The sequence below is a fragment of the Musca domestica genome, unplaced genomic scaffold (genome assembly GCF_030504385.1).
Source record: "Musca domestica strain aabys unplaced genomic scaffold, Musca_domestica.polishedcontigs.V.1.1 4, whole genome shotgun sequence".
Classification (NCBI taxonomy): Eukaryota; Metazoa; Arthropoda; class Insecta; order Diptera; family Muscidae; genus Musca; species Musca domestica.
The window spans coordinates 2,516,281-2,537,567 of NW_026712328.1; the positions used below are offsets into that span (position 1 = coordinate 2,516,281).

General features: G+C 34.5%; 1 protein-coding gene across 6 annotated transcripts in view; it reads right to left on the bottom strand.

The window, feature by feature from the left end:
* The window catches only part of LOC101898909 (large ribosomal subunit protein mL37), a 142,096-nt gene extending 121,269 nt beyond the window's left edge, over positions 1-20,827 (bottom strand). Inside the window, exons 1-3 of one of the 6 annotated variants that reach the window (XM_059126847.1) lie at positions 20,583-20,821; positions 20,207-20,529; positions 6,436-6,632 (exon numbers count right to left, since the gene is read on the bottom strand). In XM_059126847.1, the coding sequence (XP_058982830.1) occupies positions 6,613-6,632; positions 20,207-20,529; positions 20,583-20,746 (507 nt within the window). In that variant the 5' untranslated portion in view covers positions 20,747-20,821 and the 3' untranslated portion in view covers positions 6,436-6,612. Of the gene's footprint in view, positions 1-6,435; positions 6,633-7,718; positions 8,760-20,202; positions 20,530-20,582 lie in introns of those variants that run through there. The other 5 variants (XM_011296915.3, XM_020039132.2, XM_059126846.1 and 2 more) reach the window with 5 other exon arrangements.
* Positions 20,828-21,287: the final 460 nt, after the last annotated feature.

The following is a 21,287-nucleotide window of genomic DNA, read 5'->3' on the forward strand; positions in this document are numbered from 1 at the left end:
AAAATTAAAGGAAATCCTTGCTTCTGAAGAAGTTATGTTTCTTTATCCTGACTTCAAAAAACCTTTTGATCTTACAACAGACGCCTTTTCATTGGGTCTGGGAGCAGTTCTCTCACAAGGAGGGAGGCCAATCACCATGATTTCCAGAACCCTTAAAGATAAAGAGCAAAACTATGCCACTAATGAGCGAGAGCTCTTAGCTATTGTTTGGGCTCTTCAAAATTGAGGAACTTTTTTTATGGAGTAAGATATTTAAATATTTACACAGACCACCAACCACTTACATTTTCAGTCTCTGATAGAAACCCGAATGCTAAGATAAAACGGGCAGCATTTGTTGACGAATATAATGCCAAAATTAATTAAAACCTGGAAAGGAGAATTATGTGGCCCTTTCACGACAGAACATCCATACTCTGAATGTAGAATCTATGCGCACCGAGAAACATTTCGAGCCTCAATCTTTGAATACTTTGGAAGAGGATAATCACTCAGATCTCGCAACGGTACACAGCGAAATATCTTTGACCTATACCATTGAGTCTACAGAAAAACCGGTCAATTGCTTTAGGAACCAAATTGTCCTCCGGGAGGCAAATTTCCTACTTAAAAGAAATTTTATTGTCTTTACTGAGAAGACTCGACATATGATTGACTTCACAAGCAAGAAAACATTGCTAAACGAAGTAAAATCAGTGATCAATCCAAATGTCGTAAATGCAATACATTGCGATCTGCCAACTTTAGCCTGTATTCAGCATGAATTGGTTAGATACTTTCCCGCTACTAAATTTTGGCACTGCAAAAATTTTGTCCAGGACATTTTTGATAAAAATGAATAGAGGGAAATTATTGCCATCGAACATAACCGTGCCCATAGGGCAGCTCAGAAATGTTAAGCAGATACATTCTGATTATTATTTTCCAAAAATGGCAAAGTTGGCAAATGAAATTGCTGCAAATTGTAAAATCTGTTCGAGGGCTAAATACGACAGACACCCTATGAAACATGAGCTTGGGGTAACCCCAACACCATCTTACGTACGCGAAATGCTTCATATCGATGTATTTTCAACGGATAAAAGTTTTTTTCTAACATGCATCGATAAATTTTCAAAGTTTGCGGTTGTTCAACATATTCCATCTCGTGCAATAATAGATTTAAAAGGCCCGATTATACAACTAATGAATCTTTTTCCACGCACGGAAAATATTTACTATGACAACGAACCTTCACTAAAATCTGAGACTATTATGTCCCTGTTACGGGATCAATTTAATGTTAAAGTGGAAAACGCTGCTCCCCTTCATAGCACATCAAATGGACAAGTCGAGCGCTTTCATAGCACACTTTCTGAAATAGCTAGATGCCTCAAATTAGAAAAGAAAATGGAAAGCACAGTTGACCTTATTTTACTAGCAACCATAAAATATAATCGGACTATTCACTCAATAACCAACAAACGACCGATAGATATTTTCCAATTCTCCTCATCCGAATTAAGGGAGGAAATTAAAGAAAAAATTTCAAAAGCTCAACAGACCGTACTAATTAGAAACAATGCCTCCAGGCAAAATAGAACATTTGAAGTTGGTGAGTCCGTACTAGTGAAAAACAACAAAAGGCTAGGAAACAAATTGACCCCGTTATACTCTGAAGAAACAATAGAAGCCGATCTAGGAACTACGGTTCTTATTAGAGGGAGGGTGGTCCACAAGGACAACATAAGATAATTCAAAATTTGTATAATCCGATTATAATTAACAACTCTTTTAAACAAATTTTAGTACTTTGATGATGTTGTTTATCAGACCCCTTACCACAAAATTAATTGACTATTCTGGATCCGACTACATACCGATTGAAGATGGGGATGTTATAATTTGGCAGGACTTTGACTACTTACGACATACATCAAATCTGACAATATATTTGGAAATTGCGGACGAAACCGAAAAACTTATGGAACATTTCCCCTCCTCGCATATGGTGAAAATACTCGAGTCTGATATTAAGCGAATACGTTCCCTCCTACAATCACTATATGTTCACCACAGACACGCGAGAAGTATTAACATCTTGGGAACAGTACTGAAAATAATAGCGGGGACTCCCGATTTTGACGACTTTGAGGAACAGAAATTTCGACAGAAGGAACTTATAAATTCAATTAACAAACAGGTTTCAATCAACTCTAAAACACAGGATCAGATAAATAAGTTAACAGATTTTGTCAACAAAATTATTGGAAATGCTAAACCTGAACAAATTCATACAGGGTATTTATACGAAATACTACTTGCTCGAAACAGAATTACAATTGCGGAAATCGAAACATTAATGCTATCAATCACTCTTGTAAAAGCAGATGTAATTAATCCTACGCTATTAGATTCCGATGATGTAAATGAATTATTACAAATAAGTTCAACAAATACAACTGTAACAGACTTGCTAGAAGTATCACTAATTAAGGTCCTACTGTATAATGAAATGTTGCATTTTCTTATTAAATATCCCAAGCCCAAATTAGTATGTAAGAAAATAATTATGCACCCCGTCCAACATAATGGCACAATACTACATCTTGCTGAAACCAACAGCGTCGCTAATTGTGGAAATTGTATAATTGCAATAGGAAACTGTACCTCAACGCTAACTTCATCATTTTGTCAAGAATATTCTCTACCAACTTGTGCTCAACAGCTTCATTCGGGTACTATAGCACACTGCAGCACAAGACCAAGTCATCTTGAACCATTGGAGATTGTCGATGATGGCGTCATGATAATAAACGACAACAGAGCCACTATAAAAAACCCAGAAGGAACCGTAACAATAAGTACCGGTACATATTTGATTACGTTTGAAGATGAAATCAGTATTAATGACTCCATATACAAAAACCAGAAGATGGTACTGAAGATGGTACCGACGTCGGCTATATCTACTATAGTTAATATCACAAGTCATCAAGAGATATTGAGCCTGCCGTATCTTCAAAGATTAAATTTTGAAAACTTACAACACATCGATGTCGTGAAGAACAGGACAATAACCGGTCCAGCGGTCTCTGGAGTTTTAAGCATTATTTTAATCATCAGTCTTTATATTTCATTCAAATTGTGTCGAAGACGAACAGTAAAACGCGACGTTATCGAAGCTGTCATTGATAGCTACAAAAGACCCGAGGACGGCCCTTACTTAAGTAGGGGAGGAGTTAACTCAATCTCCATTGTCCCACCCTAATACTTTGGTCAAACGATGGCGAACTATAATAATTGTTCGTCCAACATATTGCAATGCAAGACTCCACACGAGGCACAGTGTCAGCAATTATATTCATCATATATGCTTAGCCAACACCAAACATGCGATCATTTATTCAACGTATTGCAACATAATACTCCACAAAAAGGCGCAGAGTGAGCAGTAGAAAACATTAATTATAAGTTTATTCATAGCTTTAAGTATCTTAATAAGTTAGTTTGATAAGATAACTGGGAAAAAGAAGGTGTAACAACACCATACCCATACTTAACTTATATATATATATATATATATATATATATATATATATATATATATATATATATATATATATATAAGTTAAGTATGGGTATGGTGTTGTTACACCTTCTTTTTCCCAGTTATCTTATCAAACTAACTTATTAAGATATATATATATATATATATATATATATATATATATATATATATATATATATATATATATATATATATATATATATATATATATACATATATATATATATATATATATATATATATATATATATATAGATATATATATATATATATATATATATATATATATATATATATATATATATATATATATATATATATATATATATATATATATATATATATGAGGCCGTTATATGGGGCCATACCAAAACGGGAACCTCTGTGGACAATTTTATACTTCAAGGATTGTCATACAGACGGACAAATCGACTTAGCGACCCGGGCCAGTTTATATATATGTATATATATAGTTTATATATATGTATATATATAGTTTATATATATGTATATATATATATATATATACATATATATAAACTGGCCCGGGTCGCTAAGTCGATTTGTCCGTCTGTATGACAATCCTTGAAGTATAAAATTGTCCACAGAGGTTCCCGTTTTGGTATGGCCCCATATAACGGCCTCATTCACTTTATGGTTTTTTGATAAGTTAACTGCATTATCCAAACAGTCTTACTGGTATATGAAGTTTAAAGTGAAACACGCTTGAATTTAGATACTTACTAAGATGGATGATAGTAATTATTAAATTTTTTTAATTAATTAAATTTTTTTACCTGTTTTTAAAGTAATATGAATTATTTGTCATTGAAATTGCGCGTTGGAGATCCCATAACTTCCATATCTTTTATCATAGTATAATTCAACAAGATTAAACAAATGTCCGGTTCCTTAAATCATATGATGATTATACAAAACGTGATCAGTTTTTGCATGGATGGTTTCTTCCCAAATTACCAACATTTGCCGAAAATAGTATGAAAGTATGGTTAAAATGTAAGATATACTTGAAATCGGGTTGTATCCTTACCCGGGGGTTATGGCCCATATCATGAACTGCAAAAGTGATTTAAGGTATCGTGAAAGTTTAGGAAGAATTTCTGAAAGAATAGAAATCCTTTTCCCTTTATATTCGGTATTTCACTGATTGCAGTCCCAATGAATTTTGCATACTGAGTTCTCATTGGACGGATTATTGTCATGTGATAGAAGTAGGTATGTCCACGTATTGAAATGAGCAGCATTACGTTTGTATTTAAATGTGTTCGTATCTTCCAGCTGAAGCACGATGTAGATCCTGGAGTTGAACGCTAAATGCCAATTTCAGACATGAAAGATCGCCATTTAATATCTTATTGCGTACTATTTCATTTTTGATATTATTCATTCAGAATTCAAAACAATAAAAAATGTACACTTCTATATAGTTTTTAAATTGAAAAAATTTCACGCCAAAAGGATTTTTTCTTTTATATTTTTATTGGCATATTTTACGGAATTTTTTTTGCAAGATTCCATTCCGAAGTTGTATGAATTGTGAAAATCCGTCAAAACGTTCTTGAGTTATAAGCATAGTAACTAATAAACAAATTGAAAAAAATCTTCAACTTGTTCGCTGTTTTTTTACAGCCAATATTTAAAGGTCCTTAGGAAGTTTGGTCCTTACTATTATTTTGAATTATTTATCATAATAATAACTTTCGTCGTTTTCTACTACCCAAAAATATTACACATCATATTAGAATTCAAAAAAAAAAAAAAACACTGCAAATGTACATTCCGAAATAGTAAGTCAAAATGGAAAAAAATCATGCAAAATAAAACATTACTATTGTACACTTCAAAAGTCAAAATAAAAATTTTAAAATTTCACATTTTTACGCGATTTTTTTGGATTTTATCCTTTTCTGCCAAGAGACAATTCCGTATTTGTGTAAATCGTTAAAGTCAGATCAGCGGTTTTTGAGTTATAAGCGTAGTAACTAACACAACTTCCTTATATATAGATAGATCAGAAGTATTCGTGGTCAGTTCCCTAGCGCCCAAACAAGTTCCTAAGTTTGGAGGGAAAGTCAACAGTACCTCGTGGAATAATTTTCAAACCGATATCTTCATTATTCGGCAAATATAAAGATTTTAAATAAATAAATAGTGGGCGTAAAAGTAGGCGTGGTACGACGAACGTTTGTACAAGAAATTATGCAAATCGGTGCAGCCTTTTTCCATTACCAACAAACAACAATTGATTTATATATATATATATATATATATATATATATATATATATATATATATATATATATATATATATATATATATATATATATATATATATATATATATATATATATATATATATTTTTTTTTTTTTTTTTTTTTTTTTTTTGCTAAAAAGGATTTTTGTTCTGTTATTTTTCTCTGTTAACTTTAACAACACTATGTTAACTTTAGCAGTACTCTGTTAACTGCAGAATGGTTTGTGTATTTGCTATGTAGATTCGAATCTATCTTAATGGACATCAAACGAACAACCAACAAACTCCTTCACAGAAGGAGATAGATGACTCAAAAACATATAGCATTTCCCTACGAAACAACAGCTTTAACTTACGAAAAGCAAAACCACAACTACCCCCAAAAATCTCAATACAGTATAAAAAGTGAGCCATTATTAAGGCATGTACCAACTGAAAAGTGGAAATTTTAGATTTGGAAAATATACCAAGAAAAATAAGTATTGAAAGATACATAATTTTTTAGATTTAAAAATATTCGAGAAAAATTAAATGTTAAGCGACCACCAACCATGAATATAAACGAATACAACCATTTAAAATCTAACAAACAGGTGTACGAAAATATAATTGATACTTATATTGAAATTTTAATATTGAAATCGGGGAAAAACTTAATTCATTAACGTGCAAAGAAGATGATTTTTATACCAATATTCGAACTTGGACACTTCACGCTGGTCTTTATTGACGTAGAAAATAAAGTATTCAGTTATTTAGATCCATACGGGGAGACGATGTATGATATTAAGTACCACCTACATATACTGAAAGAAATTTTGAAAAATCAATATAAATAAAGGCGCAAATAGTTTGGGTTAAGTCGCCGTTGTTTAAAAAACATTTTGGCAAACATATATATATATATATATAAACATTTTTACAAATACTATTTGTAAATGAATTTGAAATGTTGTGTTTATATAATGTTGTTTAGTTTTTTTGAGTAATAAATTTAAATATGGAAACTTTTTTGGTAACTTTTCTTTTTTTAATAAGCTTTCCAATGGAACCCATGTTGTACCGGCAGAATTTATCCTTGTAGGAGTAATGGCCGGAATGATTATCCTTACCCCAGGATAATTTCTGAAATGGGTGGATTCAGCGGCATCGGGCAATATTTTGAATCTTTTTATTATTTCTATGGAGAGCACTCTCGATAAGCTTTTCAACGGTATCCATGTTGTCCCGGCAGAATTTATCCTTAAAGGATCAATGAGCATATTACCTACCCAACAGAAGTAACTATCTCGGCCTTATTCGAATAACTTAATGTTGCATTTTTGTGGTAAAAATAATAACAAAGTCAATAAAGATTTATAATTTTTAATTAAATATATTTGTTTTCTAATTAAATTATATTTTTTTTGACTAAAAAAACATTTTTTTAACTCTGTTAACTTCAACAGCACTCTGTTAATTTTAACAGTACTCTGTTAACTGCAGAGTGGTTTGTTTATTTGCTATATACATTCGAATCTATTTTAATAGACATCAAACGAACAACCAACAAACTCCTTCACAAAAGGAGATATATGACTCAAAAAACATATAGCATTTCCCTACGAAACAAGTTTTAACTTACTAAAAACAAAACCACAACTACCCCCAAAAATCTCAATACAGTATAAAAAGTGAGCCATTACTAAGGCATGTACCAACTAAAATTAATTTTCTTAGGCAATACAATATCCAAAAAGTACAACTACATTAAAAAAAAAGTTTACCTTGGACACTAAAGAATTCATGTGCGAAACAAACCAACACATTTCACCGAACTTACAACATCTATAGGCGTCCTATAAATGGAAACGTTTACTGAATCCTCTTGCAAGTTCCCAAAAAAACATAACTTTAGATTAGTATTAGTATTTATTGAGAGACTGTTACAGGACAACCAAGTTACCAACTTATTAACATTAAAATCAATTGATTTAAACAAAATTTGAATGTCATCAGCAAATGCAAACGAATCATTAACATACATGACGAACAATAGACGGCCAAGAACAGATCTCTGTGACACACCACTACTGACTGGAAGAAGACTGGAAACAACATTTTTACAGCAGACATACTGTTTTCTCCCGAACAAGTAAGAAAACATTAACTTACAAGCCGAGGACGAAAAATTTAAGAAAATGTGCAGCTTAGTAATTAAATTGGCGCGATTAATCCTGTCAAACGACTTTTCCCAAATCAAGTGATAATAAAACACAACAATCACCAGCACTGACACAACCAGAAGAGATGTTGTGCTACGATTACATCTAAATCCATTTTAACTCGGGTGCAATAGTGAACGCACTATTCAACTTCATATTTCTCATATTCAACAATTTTAGAAAATTCATCCAATTATCTAAAGTCCTATTTTGAAAATACGCCTTATATGCAGAATCTCTAAGGAAAACATGATAACGAAAGTCTTAAACCAATCACTGTTATTAAACATTGAACACCACAATTTAGTATATTGACCAGTGAGTCAGATCTGAATATGCTAACAAACTCAAATACGACAAAAATAATAATTTAACAAAGAAGTTGAATTATGCGCAACGTCATTATGTGTTGGCATTGAATTATGAACAGCAGATAAATTCAAACGACTACAAACATCACGTACCAATACACTTCGGTTTAAATCAAACATATTATTATTAACGTCCCACATAATGATGACATTGGAATACCTTACCTCTAGGTCAGAAATTTCATCTTCCAAAGCCAAAATATCACCATGAGGCAAATAAACAACTGTTATTAACAACAACCTCACAAAAACATATTCAACATCTCCATAAGAGCTTCCTTTACACACAAGTTTATGACTCATATCATTTACAACACGCAAAACAACACCACCTCCTCTGCTACCAAGTCTATCACTTCTGTAAGAAATAAATAAAAATAATTTTTTAGCATTCACCTTAAATTCACAAATTCGTTATGCAGAACTCTTGAAAACGTATCAGGAATCGATTTTCTTATTGTTACTTTAATGGGCTGTAATCAGAGATCTTCTGGAATGAGTTGGATAAGTTTGGCGGTGCAATTAAAGAAGTGCAGCGTATTGTGCGGGCCTGTATCACACGCCGGGCAGACGCAACGCACATCTTTGTCAATTCGTGCCCAATACGAATTGAGACGACTGCACCATCCTAAACATAATTGCGCCAATTTGTTGGAGGAGTGTCGGCAAAAAAACAAAGGAGGAATCTAAACTGATATAGTGCAAATCCCAAAACACTATGATCTTGTCATTTTATGGATACAATGACATTCAGATATTAAGAGCAATGATTTCGCAGATAACATGACAAAAGAAATGACTGTCAACGATTTGCCCGTTGATCGCAGTGTTGATAAGACATTGCGTCTAGTGCAGGCATTTCAATTTACCGATGAACACGGTGAAGTCTACCCAGCTAACTGGAAGCCCGGACAAAAGACAATGGTCGCCGATCCCAAGAAGTCTCAGGAATATTTTGCTGCCGCTTCGTAAATGTTGTTGCAATAACCGTATACGATGAAGAGGATCAGCATATTCATTAAAAAATATCCAAAACAAAAATACCATAAAACAAGGCAGGCGAAAGACCAACCCGAAGGCTTTCGCATACTGCTATCAACCAGCAACAATAAATCTGTAGATTCCTTATATTTATACGTTTTACTCTGGCAGTTAAAATATTACACATTCCTTAAATACATCATTTCTTTTTCTATACAACTCTCGTATCACACTTGCGCCCATTTGCAGAAACATCTTTAATAAATCTATGTTAAAAAACCAAAAAAAAGCATTGATTAGTACTCATATAGCAGAAATGCCCTGTTTTCTGAATGCATCTTTATAAAACAAAGCAACGCGCAGATAAATCGATTATGTGGCAATTTTCATCCGTTTTTCTTAGACGAGTTAACCTAACTATTCGAAGAATTAGCCTCAATCTTGGCTCACTCAGGGTTGGTAAATGCTTATTTAACCCTCACCAATATTTTGAATATACAATGCCTGCTCGATGTTCTTTCTATGATGACCCTATCACAGTTAAACATAATTTGCTAGAAGTACTCGATTGTTCTTTCTACTAAAGTGTTTTCGTAAAATCTAACTCAGATCCTTTTTGTCTATATATATAGTAAGACTATATTCAACCGGTTAATATAAATCGGATACCCAAATTCATGTAATTTATCAAGAAACTTAATTACAGCTGCGAGACATGGCAATAATGCTGGGTGTCAATGAATCTCATTCACAAAATTAACAATTAAGGGCCCACACAGATACAAGGCATAAGAAAAAAACACGGAATATGGAGAAGAGTTTAAGAATGATATATCAGACTTATTGCTGGCTTATCTCCCTCGTGGTAGTGTTTTGGAGTTTAGAATAATATATCAGACTTATTGGTGCCTTACACCAATTTTTATATAATTAGTGATTTTTAATAGAAATCCGTTTAAGAACAAAGTATTAGTTTTGGTGTGTTACTTCATTATCAGGATGAATGCATCTATTAATCAGGATTGTCTCCCTACGCATTATAGTGCGTAAATTTCTTGTAAGTAATCCAGAATCTGTTGGAATGGTGGTTTTGTTTTTTTGGGAAAGGCAGAAGGTGAGTGTGATTGTCATTCGCTTGTGAATGATCGACCCTTATCGAGCTTGCTTTTCAACAAAGTTGTCATATAAAAAAAACTGAAAAAGCCAAATATTGCAAAGCTGTGAGTTAAGTCCTGTAAACATTGGTCTCTTTAATAGAGAGTAATATGAAGCTAAGCCAAATGGGGTATACTCCAGACTAAAGCAATCATCTGATATTTATCTACAATATAGTTTTTTTTTTGCAAAATAGTTAGGCTTAATTTCATAATTGTTGTTTTCATAAAAACATCGTTTATTTATCAGTGAAGAATGAAGTAATTTTTGCCAGGGGGTAAGGCGGGGATTGCCTTGGTTTCGGGAAGAGCCACGAATTCTCATCAGTTCCCTTGGTTTTTGTCTGGGATTATTCTCACTAAAAGTTATTGTAAAAATAACTCCTATGACAAACAATTGTTTTACCCAAGTGACAAGATCGTAAGCTCAAAAGGAGATTCATCTCGATTTATAACAGTGTAGTGTGATAAGTATTTTTAATTTATTTATAAGTTTTCTACTTGGTATTGAGTGCCCTATTAACACAATGAATTGGCCTTAGGGGCTTTGAATAAAGAAAGTAAGAAAGAAATAATTAAAATAAACTAAAATTTGGTATTGGTATTTCTTCAAAATTTTACAACCGCGCTTATATACATTTTCATCTCTTCCCACCTGCCAAGCTTTGAAAATGTTTATAAGTGTGGTTGTAAGATTTAGAAGAAAATCCAAGTACCAGAGCAACCGGTTATATGTGCGGATTGCCTCGAAGGAAAAAACCTTCGACCAGGGGCCGTCAACCCACCAAATACATGTTTGTGTTCGTCCATTTTTCTGATGGTGGAGCAACATTACCAGGAATGAATCGAGAACAACAACCCTGCACCATGGTTCAGCTCCGTGTGCTATAAGTGCATTCACCACAGATCGGCCTCGGTGATATGCAACGGATACATGGAGTGGGTGCATTTCATTTCATGTATTTTCATACAATTTAATATAAATAAGCCAACATGGCCAAAATCTAATATTAACATACAACAGTATAAAAACAGCCTATAACTATATTAATCTAAAAAAAAAAAACTAAATAAATAACAAAAATTATCAACGAATAGTAATATATATATACAAAAAATAATAATTTAAATTTAGTAGCAATTTAGTAATTAGACCCTCAGACACAACTCCTCTACCAAGCTGAACAACAGTTAAACAAGGCAGAGAGGAAAAAGGCAATAGGCATCAATACACTCAGGCTCTAAAAATTACTAGTTTCCAACCGAGCGAATGTAGCTACTACAAAAATATAAAACAAGTAAAAAAGCACCCTCCACCATTTGGAACGAATTAGAAAATATTCAAAAAATTAAAATCCATTTAAAATTCTGTTAAAATCTTTAAAATACCTAATATCCGAAGGTGCCGATATATGGGGGGATATACGCTATTGTGGACCTGTATAGACAAATCTATGTCTGGGGGTAAAGTACTCACAAGGGACTCCTTGTGTGGATTTTCAGATAATTCCATTGGGAAATGTGGCTAAAATCATCAAAATCCCGAATATCGGGGGTACCGTTATATGGGGGATATACGATATTGTGGACCTATATAGACAAATACCTTTCAGGGGTTAAAGTGCTCACAAAAAATCCTTGTGTAGATTTTCAGAGAATACCATTGGAATATATAGCTAAAATCAACAAAATAACGAATAACGGGGGTACCGTTATATGGGGATATACGATATCTTGGACCTATACAGACAACTCTCTTTCAGGGAGTAAAGTACTCACAAAGAACTCCTTGTGTGGATTATCAGACAATTCCGTTGAAAAATGTGGGTAAAATCATTAAAATATCGAATATTTCATTTTCATTTATTTAATTTATTTATTTATATGTTGCAATGAAAAAGACATTAGGCCAATAAGTATCACAACTATCAAAACTACAAAAGTGTACTCCAAAATAAAAAAAACATCTTAAAAATATTACATAGTGTATCTTAAAGTAACCTAAGAAATCATATGTAAAATATGGACAAAAAGGCTCCCCAGCCAATGAAAATAAATTTAAGTCTATTGCTGGTAATAAAAAAAAACAATATTTAATCAAACGATACAGTATCGTCAATATCATTAACAAACAAATTGTTAACCTCCATTTGCCTCTACAAAGTTTTCAAACATGCGGCGAAAAACACCGCGGGAAAACGAGAATTGTCGTAGCTCAGCTGGAAGCTGATTCCAGATTCGTGCGGAACGAACTATGAAAGATCTTTCATATAGAGACGTAGAAAAATGAGGGAAAATTATTTGCGTATTCCTAGTAGACCGAGAGAACACTAGCCGATCTCGCTGAAAACCAGGAAGATTTAAACAGATACATTTATATAGAAATGAAACCACGCGTTGTTTAACAAAAGTAGAGAATGACACTCCTAAAAAGAGGACTGCATGCGCAGAAATATGGTCAAAACGACGCAAATTATAAACATATCTTACAATGATGTTAAAAAGTTTTTCTAATTTCATTAAATACTCATGTGTTGTACCAGAAATCACTTCAATACAGTAGGAAATTACCGAAAATAACATAGAATGAGCAAGATTTCTCTTTACAAATAAGGGCAAATAGAAATCAGTTGAGTGTAATTTTCGGAGCATATTTATAACTTTGGGGTACAGTGCATCAATATGCAAAGAAAAATCAAGCTTGGTATCAAGAACAACACCTAAACAATTTATGCGGTAAACAAAATCCACCGCTACACCATTAACCTGTATATTAATACCGCTATTCAGTCGGCAAGGTGAACCAAATGTCATTGCTTTTGTCTTAGAAACATTTACTACTAGATTATTATTTCTCAACCAACATGAAATATTACCTAATGTTGTATTTATGGTATTCTCTAGTTGAAAGTCTGATTGACCTTTAAAAAATAAATGAATGTCGTCCGCATACATAAACGGATGACAGTCGCAATTAGTTAGAATGCTACTAATGTCATTGACATATAAAACAAAAAGAAGCGGACCTAAAATTGAACCTTGAGGTACCCCGCTGTAAATATGACGTAAGCTGGATGCCTCGCCATTATATGAAACATATTGAGAACGTCCAGATAAATATGAAACAATTAATTTACAAGAATTACTGTCAAATGCATATAATGAGAACAGCTTCTCAATCAGCATTGAATGATCCACACAATCGAATGCTTTCGAAATATCCAGCGCAACAAGAACACCACTATCACGTCCATCAATTGTCTCTCTAATCAAGTCAGTTAAGTCTACTAAAAGTGAAGTAGTGCTGAGACCACGCCTAAATTCATATTGATAATTAATCAAAAATTTATTGTCATCTATAAATGATTGAATCTGCAGCCTTATGAGATGTTCGGCAACTTTAGAAAGCGACGGTAGTATACTTATAGGTCTCAAATTCTCAATAGTGTTCCTTCCTTTATTTTTGGAAATAGGGAAAACCCTAGCAATTTTCCAGTCATTCGGGAAGGTCGATGTTGTAAACATTGTATTAAAAATATAGGTGAAATGTCTAGAAATATATGGATAGATTAATTTCAAAAATTTAATGGGTACTCCATCAACACCTACAGACTTCGATTTGACCTGCTGAAAGGCTTCAAATACATCTATCTCGAAAACACAATTAAAAGAAAATGTATGACATTGTCTATCAATATCTGGAAAATCAACAATAACATTGCCAACACCATTTTCTTGAGTAAAATATTCATTCAAAACATTAACATCAAAGACAGTTGAGAGGTTGACGTCATTGTCAACGATACCACCGGCATGAAGTTGTCTCCAGAGAGAGAGAGAGAGAGTACTCCCCTATATTCGGTATTTTGATGATTTTACCCACATTTTTCAACGGAATTGTCTGATAATCCACACAAGCATGATTTATATGGGGGATATACGATATTGTGGACCTATATAGACAATTCCGTTTCAGGGGTAAAGTGCTCACAAAGAACTCCGTGTGTGGATTTTCAGACAATACGATTGGAAAATGTGGCTAAAATCATCATGGCTAAAATCATATCGCATGGTACCGTTATATGGGGGCTATACGTAATAGTTAAACTATATAGAGAATTCTCTGTTGGGGGGTAAAATGCTCACAAAGAACCCCTTGTGTACAAAGAATCCCTTGTGACCATTCCGTTGAAAAATATGGTTAAAAACATCAAAATACCGAATATCGAGGTACCGTTATATGAGGGCTATACGATATCGTGGACCTATATAGATAATTCTCTGTCGAGGCATAAAGTACCCACAAGGAACTCCTTGTGTGGATTTTCAGACAATTCCAATAAAAAAGTTGGTAAAATCATAAAAATACCGAATATCGGGGGGTACCGTTATATGGGGGATATACGATATCGTGGACCTATATAGATAATTCTCTGCCGAGGTATAAAGTACCCACAAGGAACTCCTTGTGTGGATTTTCATACAATTCCGTTGAAAAGTGTGGGTAAAATCATCAAAATACCGAATATCGGGAGGTACCGTTATATGGGGGATATACGATATCGTGGACCTATATAGACAATTCTTTTTGAGGGGGTAAAATGCCCACAAGAGACTCCTTTTGTGGAATTTCAGACAATTTCATTGAAAAATGTGGATAAAACAATCAAAATACCAAATATCGGGGGTACCGTATACGATATCGTGGATCTATATAGATAATTCTCTGGCGAGGTATAAAGTACCCACAAGGAACTCCTTGTGTGGATTTTCAGACAATTCCGTTGAAAAATGTGGCTAAAATCATCAAAATACCGAATATCGGGGGTACCGTTATATGGGGGCTATACGATATCGTGGACCTATATAGATAATTCTCTTCCAAGGGATAAAGTACCTACAAGGAACTCCTTGTGTGGATTATCAGACAGTTCCGTTGAAAAATGTGGCTAAAATCATCAAAATACAAAATATCAGAGGATACCGTTATATGGGGGCTATACGATATCGTGGACCTATATAGATAATTCTCTTCCAAGGGATAAAGTACTCATAAGGAACTTCTTGTGTGGATTTTCAGACCTTTCCATTAGAAAATGTGGCTAAAATAATCAAAATACCGATTATCGGGGGGTACCGATATTTGGGGCTATACGATATCGTGGACCGATATAGCCCATATTCGAACTTGACCTGCCTGCAGACAAAAGAGGAATCTGTGCAAAATTGTAGCTTCCTATCTTAATTTGTTTAGACTGTAGCGTGATTACAACAGACGGACAGACGGCTAAATCGTCTTAGAATTTTACGCTGATCAAGAATATATATACTTTGTTGGGTCTAAAATGATTATTTCGATGAGTTACAAACGGAATGACGAACATAATATACCCTCCATACCTTTTTTGGTGGAGGATATAAAAAAGTCCTTAAAAAGAGAAAGAGCGATAAAATTATGTACTCTATGGAAAAAAACAACCATAAAAATGGCCCCCAGCCAATAACTAAAAAGAAAAAACAAAAAATAACCCGCAACCAGAAACTTAATGAACAGACAAATACTCAAAACTCCTCTTCCTGTAAAGTTCAAAAGAACAGGTAAAATCACGCAGGGTCAGAGTGATTCCACAATCTAGCTCCTTTTACAACAAACGCTTTCTCTTCAACTACAGACGAAAATCTGGGAAATAGCAATTGTGGATTTCGAGATGATCTACAAAACACAAACTTATTATATAAAGGAGAATTAACATTCCTCATATTTCTGTAATGACACAAAAGCAGGCGATATTCAACATATCTGTCAAAGGACAGACAAGAAACTTAATAACATACTGTGTTACACGATCACTACGGCGCAACCCAAACACGTACCTTACAATAGAATTAACAAGTTTGCGTACATGCAGAATTAGGCAAGCATTTGCCCCACAGATTACTTCCAAACAATAGTTGACATGAGACATTAATAAAGATCTAGTTACCATCATCCTAACACCAAGAGGCAAATGAGCTTGAAGACTATGGAGCCTCCTAAGCTGAAAACGCACACGAAAAAGCAAAGAATCAACACGCGCTGAAAAATTAAGTTTGGTGTCAATGACTACACCTAAACATCTCATCCACAACATTAACAACAATAGAGCGAACACAGATGCACGGCATAGGAACATAATCAGGACTATTAAACAGAACAGCTTCAGTTTTATTCCAATTCACAGATAAACCATTAGAGGAGATCTACATAGAAAGCAATCCCAACGTAGTGTTTGCCACATTTTCCAACTCAAAGAGATCTGCACTTCTAAAGAAGACATGAATGCCATCGGCATACATGAAGACTTCACACATGGAGTTAGACACAGACCCCACAATGTCATTAATGAACATAATAAAAAGCAGAGGACCAAGCCCTTGAGGACCCTTGTGGGACACCACTCCGCACTGCACAAACATCAGACTGAACGCCCCTGTGCACAACAAACTGAGATCTTCCACTCAAATACGATGATATCAATCTACATGAAGAAAGAGAGAAACAAAAGCACCCCGAGAGCGACAGGGCTACGAGAATGGCCCTACGCCATGTACGATCTCTCCCAGCCGACTAGGTATAAATATCCGTAGGGGAAACATAGAGTTCACCAATGTGGGGTAATATCCCGTAACTCTTTAACCTATACCTTTCCGTAATTCCTTGCGGATGATTGTACGATCATGAACATCTATCTCGCGGAGCTTGTCACCTCATTCCACGAAACGGCCACACTCTTTACCACATGGTCTGCGAAGATGGGAACAGAGCTGAATGTGCAGGTCAAGGGATATATGATACCGACCACGAGCTATCCCAAATCTTGGGTGAATATAAGTGCTACACAGTAGAATAATATCCAGTCCTGCCAGGATGCTGCCCTGAAAACTGCGAAAGGGAGCTTCCTTCTGACACGTCAGCATAACCATATGCTTTCGTTGCAGTACCTGCTTGAGTGTTATCGTGGGAGTCATCCAAACCATCATATGGTGGATAATATTCCCTCAACAAGGTGTGTCAGGGAGGACATACATGATCTAAAGAGGGAGGTCCAATCCTATAAGAGAGAGCCTCTAGATTAGAAAACCTATCTGGAAGTCTGATAGGCATTGGTATGTCAGTTGGAGATGCCATTAACAATTATACCATGAATGCCGTCCTCGGAGTCCAACCCCTTCCATTGCAGCTGAAGAACGTCGGCTGCCTAGACAAACCAGTGTAGTATTGGCGCAATTGCGTTCAGGATCGTGCAGTGTTCTTAATTCGTATTGGGCACGAATTGACGAAGATGTGCGGAACACCTTCCCGGCGTGTGATACAGGCCGCACAATTTCCAGAAAACCTCTAATTACAGCCGATTAAGTAGACGACTTTTTGAACCAGATTAGCAGAACCCAAACACAATTTGTATAACTGTTACGACAACAACAAACCCAAGTAGTTTTGGCTTGCGTCCTGGCTGGACTTAGAAGCAGAACTTGATTGATGAATCAGAACGCACACAGCAGTCGGGGCTGCTTCAACAACAACAGATTTTATCCACCTTGGGTGGTAATAAATAAGTAAAGATACATAGAACATGGTTTTAAAAATAAATGTTGACCTTTCGATCAGTTTTCGCGGTATTCCTTTATTAATTCAAAATGAATGCATCAACTTCTTTTGCACATTTAAGGTGTAAGCATGGCACAATTACAAAATGTAGAACAGAGCTACCTCCCAAACACATTTTTTTCTTTTTGTGCCCCTATTCTGTCGAAACATATACACAATTTTTATATGTTTGTGTATTGTTTTAAGTAAAAAAGAAAATTATTTGAATTTATTTCAAATTTAGAGTCAGCATAAATGCATATTTTCCACGATAACTAGCGACAAAATGTATAATTTTGGAATAAAACAATATTGTCTCTCTATCTTGGATTCAATTTTGTGGATTCAATTTTGTGGTATTGTTTCGAAAAATGAAGAAAATAGCTTGGTATTAAAAATGAATTGAACAAAGGAAGAAAGAAATTCAATTACAACAATAATTCATTTTTCGAAGATTAAGCGCAATAAATCTTACAATTATGAAAAAGAAAACATTATTTTCTTTCTGTCCTGGATTAAATTTTGTTGAATAAACAGAATTTTATTCGTGTTTTGTGGTTTTTGGAGCAAGTTGAGTTTAGGGGCTATGCTCGGATCGTTCTGAAATTTTTACCACAGGTAGGTATTTTTAACCTGATTACGGCAAAGTACCACAGTGTGGGGGAAATACCCGGTTACCCGGTTATTCGAGCCGAAAGTTCAGATATAATATATTCTATTTTTATTCGGTTCTACTGAACCGATAACTACAAAATGGAGATCATTTGAAAGCTTATGAAAATACCTATCCAACAAGGGGTCACGATGTAAGAGTAATGCAAGAAATATGATATTTTTCACTAGTACTTTTTGAAAAACCCATAAAAACTCAAAAATGGACCCATTATAGGGTATTAATATCTGCCTACCTTATAACAGCCAACACTATTACCTTTCTAAAATGGTGTCATACGTGTTGATATCTTTTGTAGTTCCGAAGATATTGGTAATAGAAATCATTAAATTGCAATTTTTTCTCCAGTCAAATGTATCTAACCTCTATAGCATTTTGAAACAGACGGCCTTCGGCCGTGGCTTTAGATTTTCTCCTCTGGTATATGTCTAACACTTACTACGCGATCCATAGTTTTTCTAAACACTGTAATTTTTGTAGGTAGCCGGCCTTCGGTCGGGGCTTGAGATTTTCTCCTCTGTGGTATGTCCAACACCGGCTACGCGATCCAAAGTTTTTGTAAACATTGAAAAATTTGTAAGTAGCCGGCCTTCGGCCGGGGCTTGAGATTTTTTCTCATGAGGTATGTCCAACACCGGCTACGCGATCCATAGTTTTTCTAAATATTATAATTTTTGTAAGTAGTTGGAATTCGACTTTAAAGACAATATCTTCGGAACTACAAAGCTATAAGAGATACATATTAGTGGGTGAAAACTCAATTTCATGATTTGCATGACTAATATCTTCGGAAATATAAGAGATATCAATACCAATAGCACCTTTTTGGAAAGGCCAGAGTGTAGGCTACAATGTAGTATGTAGTTTTTAATACCCCATAATGGGTCCATTTTTGAGTTTTTATCGGTTTTTCAAAAAGTCTGGTAAAAATATCAATTTTCTCGCATTTCTCTAGAACCGGTTCTAGTAACCTCATCATGTGGATAGGTATTTTCATAAGATTTCAAGTGATCTCCATTTTGTAGTTATCGGTTGAGTAGAACCGGATAAAAACCGAATATTGTATCTGAACTTTCGGGTCCAATAACCGGGTAACCGGGTATTTCCCCCACAAAAAAATTACCTTGCTGTAATCAGGTTAAAATGATCTACACGTTGTAAAAATTTCAGGTCAATCGGAGCATAGCCCCTAAAATCATCTTAAGCCAAAATCTAAGTTTTTACTGAACTAGAGTTGTTCCGTATTCCGAATATAGGGATTTGGGCACTCATAGTTTCTCATCGCAAATTGTATGAACTATATAACAATATTCGCACCCATCCACTAAGAATAAGGCCGAATATGCATTGACATCAATATACTTACTTACTCCGCAGTTGTGATGCTCCATATACTCTGGGATATTTATAAGCCGGGCGATCCACGTTTCGAGTTCTTGGCAATGAAGACTGTTCAGCATCATACACATTTGATTTCGTAACTGCTAATTCAGCATTTCGTTCAACACTGCTTGGAATCTTTAGGTTAATAATCAACTCGTATAACGACTTTGGAAGTCCTTTAATTTTAACTGTATTCGTTAGTAACTGAGCTTGCGGCAAACCCTCCAATAAAACGGTTTCTTTGCAATATATGTAACAAAATTTGTCATGCCACTGGTGGTGCGTGAGTGACCCAATGTTTGTTTTGAATCTATTATTAAAAAAATCACGTAATCCATCACAATGTCAAGGGAATTAACTTACTTATCGTGAGCTGTAGCATCCCCTGTATTTTTGATCAAAATTTCTTTTTTTTCTAACTCGCTGGCAGCACCAGTATCATTTGGAATCCGTTTGCCTTGTGTTTGCCAATGTTTTTTAAATGACCATCCCAAATGTTGGGCATGCAAACGACTCGTAAATCGCATTATTTAACTTTTCAATTGTTCTCAAAGTATGATGTTGAGGTTAACTAGGTATTACAAATCATGAATCAAAGTCAGTCCAATTTGAAAGTCGACGCCGGCTAATTTTTTACAACGCTGCCTAAAATTTGACGTACTCGGTCAATGTAATTGGTCCAATTCACACGAGAGTAATTTTTAGTTCAAAGAAAATTTTTCTTTCCAAAACACACTAGCCCCGTAGATGAATTCAGTTAGATGCATCAACGCTTGGGAGCATTGATATGTCAAAAAATTAAATGTTTCTTCAAATATAAGTAGATTTTTATATCGTTTCTTATACGACGTCATTCGGAGGTTATTAAATTTAAATAAATAATATTTCATTCAACATTCTCAATTCCAAAATTGGTTTGACAGTTCATTGTCCCAGCAGCTGTGTCGATGCGTCTACCTATATCCTTCTACCATGCACGAGACTAATGTAACGGTAATGGTAAAGAATACAGGTAGTCGCATCGACACAGCTGCTGGGACAATGAACTGTCAAGCCGATTTTGATATT